The 6705-nt window shown below is 42.4% G+C and overlaps 1 protein-coding gene across 1 annotated transcript; it reads right to left on the minus strand.

Annotated features, from left to right (window-relative positions):
* Window positions 1–4106: 4106 nt before the first annotated feature.
* LOC133931172 (zinc finger protein HD1-like) lies at window positions 4107–6300 on the minus strand. The gene is made up of 2 exons (XM_062377987.1): window positions 5345–6300; window positions 4107–4543 (listed from the first exon to the last, which is right to left on the minus strand). The coding sequence occupies exons 1-2, from the start codon at window positions 6089–6091 to the stop codon at window positions 4184–4186; spliced, it is 1107 nt and encodes a 368-aa protein (XP_062233971.1). The 5' UTR covers window positions 6092–6300; the 3' UTR covers window positions 4107–4183.
* Between the last annotated feature and the right edge of the window lie 405 nt (window positions 6301–6705).

The following is a 6705-nucleotide window of genomic DNA, read 5'->3' on the forward strand; positions in this document are numbered from 1 at the left end:
ACAAGCTTCAGAAAGTTTTGTATGGGCTTAAGCAGGCACCTAGGGTTTAGTATAATAGGCTTAGTTCTTTCTTGTTAGGGCATGGGTATGTGATAGGGTCAGATGATAAAACTTTGTTCACTCTTAGGTATGGCAATGATTTCCTACTTGTTCAGATTTACGTGGATGATATCATTTTTGGTGGCTCTTCTCATACACTTGTGGCCAAGTTTGCAGCAACTATGAGCAGGAAATTCGAGATGTCAATAATAGGCGAGCTCAACTTCTTCCTTGGGCTGCAAATCAAGCAATGCAAGCAAGGTACATTCGTTCACCAGACGAAGTACACCAGGAATTTGCTAAAGAAGTTCGAGATGAGCGATGCAAAGCCATTGGCGTCACCGATGGCTACCTCGAACATGCTTGATCCGGATGAAGATGGCGAGGAGGTGGACCAGCGGGAGTACAGGAGCATGATCGGCTCCCTTCTGTACCTGGTGACGATAAGATCCGACATCCACTTCGTCATCTGCTAGTGTGATCGCTTCCAGGCTTCACCGAGGACGTCTCACCGCCAAGCGGTGAAGCGTATTCTAAGGTATCTCAAGCAAACTCTCGAGTTTGGGCTTTGGTTTCTACTTCCTCTTCGCTTTCTCTTCGAGGTTTTTCGGATGCGGATTTTGCTGATTGTAGAATTAACAAAAAGAGTACCTCTGGTACTTGTCATTTCTTGGGTACTTCTCTTGTGTGTTGGTCTTCTCGCAAGCAGTCTAACGTTACACAGTCTACTACTAAAGCTGAATATGTAGCTACTGCTAGCTGTTGTTCACATATTTTGTGAATGGTTGCTATCTTGAGGGATTTTAGATTAGATTTCAGGAGTATACCACTTTTGTGTGATAACACCAGTACTATAAACTTAGCCAATAACCCTGTACAACACTCCAGAACCAAACACATAGATGTGAGATTTCACTTCCTGAGAGACCATAATGAGAAGAGAGACATTGAGTTGAGATACATAGATACCCCACCAGCTAGCCGATACCAAGCCTCTAGATGCAACAAGGTTTGTCTTTCTGAGGGGAGAGCTTGGTGTGTGTCATCCCTATGGCATTGTGTGAGGAGGAGTTGCCTTTGTACATGCTCTATCTTACTTTTATTGTATTTGCATTGCATAGTATTTTGTAATATAATCATGTTAGCAAGTTTCACTTATATGTTCTTTGCACTTTCTTGTACTAGTTGTGAATTTGTGCTAAGTGTAGCGGATGTATAATAATTTGTGCAAGCTTAGGCTCTTATTGAAATATGGTATAAAATCTGTTGAGAAAGCTTGTCTTTTCTAAAGATTGAACTTGATGAGTATTTGCTTTAGCTTGATCAGTACTTAAATTAGAGCTAGTTCTGTTAAAAGCTTGTGCTAGGCCGCTTTGTTCAGTTCGACGGATTGGAGATCTTTGACCTTTTGTCTATGTAAATGTTTAGTCTATGATTAACTCTTGGGAGAGCATATGTTCGCAAATGCACAACTTGTTTTGGCTTTGTGAAAAATTGCATATCTTAAATTATATGTTGAGTTAATAAAATGAATGATCAAGTTTTGAGCTAAACTTGAATCCAATACGGTGGCTTAAGGTTTCATGTGGTTTGTCAAAGAAGTGAACCCATGGTTGCTTAAAACTCACTTGAGGATAGTTAAATAATCAAATGAGAAAGTTAACTTGTACTTTTTAATGTGCTAAGAATGTTCTTTTTCATATTGTCGAACTAAGGCTTGTATTGATATGTGTGTGTTTGCATAGCCCGTCGGGTTGAACTTGGCTACCTAGTTTGAATTTAACATAATACTAGTTTATCTAATCTTTGCACTAATCATAAAACTACGAATGCTTTCGTAGTGACATCTTTTGGATAATTGAACAACATGATAAAAACTTGCTTCACTCCCGGTGCTTATGGCATGAACTCACTTCGAGACTTTGTGCGCCTTTGAGTTATATTGTTTACTTCTCATAGTAATTTGACATCTCTAGTTCTTGCATGTGCTTTGTGATCTATATGTAAAGCTTTGTAGGCTTGTATTTCATTTGCACATCTTTTGCATAGTCTGTTATCCTTAATGTTTGCATTGCCAAAGGGGGAGAAAATATGCCCAAATATATTATGCACAAATATTCAACAAAGGGATGTGTTTTTTGGGTTTTTGAGTTTTTCTTGCTATTTTGAAGTTTTTGGCTCGTCTTTACCTCTCTTAGTGCTTTTACAACCTTTCTTATACCAAGTTACATATTTTGCTATTTCTCGAGTTTTTTGTCACTTGAATGAGCTTATTTTATTTTAATTTCTTCAAACCAAAATCTTTGTGCTTTGAGGGTTGTCAATGCACTCATCAAGGGGGAGATTGAGAAACTAAGTTGAAATGTACCTTGGTTTACTTGTGATGAGTGATTGACATTGTCATTTATTTGGTTTGATGATCTTCGGTTTTATACGAGCTTTGATGTGATTTGAATTGATTTGGGATTTCATTTGAGCATATTAATTATGGACTAAATGGAATTAGAGTTGAAGATATGTGTTTGCTTGTCTCATGGTGTACAGGTGATGGATGCAACTTGGCGGTCGACGGCGGGATGATCGGGGCCAAGTGGAGTCCTTGGTGCCAGACGATCAAGGAGGCTGGGCGGAGTCAAGGGTGATCCTAACTGAACACGTGGAGGACTGAAATAAAGCATTGAAGGTGGATAGAGAGGCGTGTTGACAAAGTCAAGCGAAAGGGATACCAGTGCAAGTGACAAGGCGGCCCGAGGGAACGGGAGCAGGAGAGACTTGCCGTCGGTCAGGATCGTATGACAGAGTACATGCGTCGACATCGAAGCGCTTGGTTAAGGTGTAAGCAAGGCGGTGGTGAGTCACGCTTTGAGAAGCGTGCATGAGGTTTCGCGGTTTGGCCTCAAAATTGTAGGAGGACTAGAGGAGTACGTGCCATCATCGCGAAGCTTGCGTTGAGGCGAAGTTAAGTCGTGAAGGCGTCGCGGTCGTCTGATAAATCGAGAAAAAAATAGACCAAAATGCCATCGGTAGTAGGTAGGAGTGACTACAAGAGAGGAGTATTTTGGGAAAAAGCTAGAAAACTTAAGGATCAAATTTCCTAGGTCTATAAATAGATAAGGCTAGAAAGAGCTTTGAACAAGCCACTTGAGCCCTCTTGTGCTACTCATTTGAGAGCCTTAGAGCTAGAGTTTTAGATGAGAGAAGGATGGGTACTTAGCCTATGTAATAGATAAGAGTTTTGAGAGATAAATCTTTGTAATCCGCCTAAAATAAGGTTGACCTCTTTGAGTAATGAAATTTATGTTTTTTGCATATGCTTGAATTCCCCTCCTTCTAGTTTCCCTCTATTGGTTTCCTTGCAAGTTTGCAAGTTTTTCGATTTTCGGTTTTGATTTTCGTTTTGGTTTTTGGGCTGAAATTTCAGCACCTTGTGAAGTCATTCTTTTTGTTGCTAGAAGCATAAAAACTCACATACGAGTGAATGCTCATGGGTGTTGAGTACACTTACCTCTAGATCATTAACTTGGAGAGATTCTTTACCCGGTGATCTTTTCTTTGAGCTGCAGTTTTTTTCACCTTTGCAGGTTTGTTTTTCTTGATGCTACTGACTTAAACACTCACATACTCATGTATTTGAGCGTGTCTTGAGTCCCTTTGCCACTAGACTATCATCTTGGAGGATAATCTTGTCCGGTGTCCATCTTCTCTAGTTTCTTTGAAAGTTACGAGTTTTTGTGCACAAAGACACATGTAATGGTTTTGAATGGAACCTATGGTTCATATTCCGTCTGTGAAGTCATGTTGCTATGGAATTAGTTTTCTTGTTTTGTCTCTCTGATTCTTTTGCTTTCACTTGAGCATTTTAAGGTGTGTTGGGTGAGAAATAGAAAAAGGTCATCTATTTCAAAAGAAATTTGTTAGCCGCCTATTCACCCCTCCTCTAAGTTTAGCTGACTGAGCAAGTACTAACAACATATACCTGCTAGCTGAAATTACAAAGCAAAACTTAAATACTAAGATACTTGATCAATTAAGTTTTAAACAATACAATATTATTCAAAGCATCAATTTCCTATAACTACTTCCACTGGACCTTATCACTCTTGTCAATACATATGCCTATAAGATAACGTCTCTTCAAGTTCCTTCAGAACCATGGAACAGTACCATAGCTACCATCAGATAGAGCTGCAGTTGAAAACATCTGGTCCACTTCGACTTCCATATCTGATCTTTTGGCGAAGCGGCCCTTGATCCTTGGCCGTGCTTCTGCATATGTCTTCCTTGTCGCATATCGTATGGTCTTCTCAAACTTCCTATTCTTCTTCTTCTCCCTGTACCTGAGGACCCTGGCCTCTCGGTCCATGGAGCTGAAGTGAAGTAGCATCTGAAGTGAAGAACCTGAGAACAGGTTGATGGTTCCAGCAGGTGTTAGGATGCCGGGGTTTGTCATGTTTGTCGCCATGTTGTCTGGTACTATACCCACCTCCATTGATGAGAAAGATATCTGAGATGGAATCGGCAAATGGTCACTGAAATATGCGAATCATAAGGAGATTGCAGGTGTCATAGACCCTGCAATGATATGTAAACAGGTTCAATTTAATTCTATACACGGAAAGAGTTGTGATCATTTACTGGTGCAGAGTAAAAGACTAGAAATAATGTAAATTCTACTAGATATAAAATCTGCATCGCACTTACCAATTATCCAATAGCTAGCTGAGTCCTCAAATATTTTTGGTGTAGTGATTGATGTGCATAAAGAAACAGATAACATATCACATAGTTCACAGATGATTCGACTTGCATATGAAATGTGGTTTTCCATGGTGATCGATCTTTAGAATTTAATTTTCCTAGAGATAACATGGATGTTCTATGCCTAGAACTGCCGGAACCCATCAATAAATTTGCCTAGAGATTTTTTGTTTAAATGTGCTTTGGCGGCAGTAGAATCTTAATACGTTAAGGACATCTTGTTAGTTTCTTTTTTGAAAGTCATAATCATCAGCCTAAGAGTTGTCTGCCTAGAAGAAGAAACAGTTGAAAGGGGAAGAAGTGCAAGAAAGTGAGGAAAACACAAAGACTGCATTTTACTCTCACCAAATATTTTCCTTTTTTGTCGAGACCAGTTGATCTTACCTGTTTGGTACACAAAATATTTTTAATTGTAAATGATCGTAAATGGAGAGTAACATGCTATCCCAAACTTGTAGGATTGACCCCAAAACAAACACATGACATGTGAAGGCATAGCAATAGATGAACTCAAGCTGTTGCTGATGGAATTGGTGTAAGCACTGACCCCGGCAGTCATAGAGGCAGCCTGCTTTGCCCCTACAACTCCATAGTAATTCTGCTGCTGCTCGTTCGCCATCGCAACTTGTGAAGGTACCACGCACTCGCTTCCCTCCTCTCCAAATTCTTTTTGCATAAGCTGCTGCTCTTGCATTCCGTACTGTTCTGGGTTGTTGTTGATGTGATTATCGCAGTACGAATTGTATCCGGCAAGATCGAAGTATTCATCGACTTCTGCAAAGTACATGTTGTTGTTGTTGTTGCTGCTGCTACTGCAATTGTTGTTGTCAGAGTCCTTGCTGAGCAGCAGCCAAGAGTCCACTTCCTTTTCCTTGTCACCGATGGCGGTGGTGATGGCTGCTGCTGCCTCGGCAAGCACAGAAGCAGCGGCTGCAGCCGGGAGTGGCACCACGGGCACGCGCTGGCGCCTCCCGGCGAGCGGGTTTGCAGAGTGCACCTGCGCGTCGCAGGTGGCGCACAGCGCTTCGGCGTCGGCGCGGCATGCCAGCACCGCGGGCACGCGCTCGCAGGCCTCGCAGACGCGCACGCGCTCATGGCGCGAGGCCACGCGGTTCGCGGCGTGCACCTGCGTGTCGCAGGACGCGCAGAGGTAAGCGGCGTCGGCACGGCAGTACACCACGCTCGGCGCCGCGCGGCACCCGTCGCACGGCTTGGCCCATGAGCAGTTCCCTTCTCCTCTTCCTCCTCCTCCTACCTCCTGCTCGAAAACGTTGCCGCCGAAATTATAATTCATGAACGTAGAGACCTTGTAACTTGTAGACCATTGAAAGGTCCTAGAGAAGAGGGTAGTGGACTAGGTAGTATTCTGTTCCCCTATATGTCGCTGTATATGTCTTCTCCTGTTCCTCTACCTCTCATGGCTCCTATGTTTTCTTGCAGTGTCTGTATGAGTATGTGGGGAAGTCACCAATGTCGGGAGTTCAGAGCAGAGTACTAATAGTAGGGTGTCAGCGGAACCCAGGGAGTGACACGTGGCATCATTTTTGGGGGGCGAGGAACGCTGTATGCCGATCTTGTGGTTGGCTTTTGATCTTTGCTGCTTCACTGTTTAATCCCAGCGCCAATCCTCGGACGTCGAGTCGTTTTCAGATAAAGGTTTGATGCACTTTGGCAAGCCTGGAGTTAGACAATGTGTTCTTCCAGGGAACTTTTAATGGAAAGCAGTCTGCATGTTTGCAAACAAGAAGAGAATTCTTGTTTATTGCCTGTTCTTTTGTAGCCCTGATCTGTTTCTTCATGTGTCACATTTTCACTTGTAACACAGGTCAGCTGGACAGTTGCTGAAGCAAATCCTAGGAGGTGGCGCATTCGAAGGATCAAGGGGATTATCTGGTATGTCCTCTGATC

The sequence above is a fragment of the Phragmites australis genome, chromosome 10 (genome assembly GCF_958298935.1).
Source record: "Phragmites australis chromosome 10, lpPhrAust1.1, whole genome shotgun sequence".
Taxonomy (NCBI): Eukaryota; Viridiplantae; Streptophyta; class Magnoliopsida; order Poales; family Poaceae; genus Phragmites; species Phragmites australis.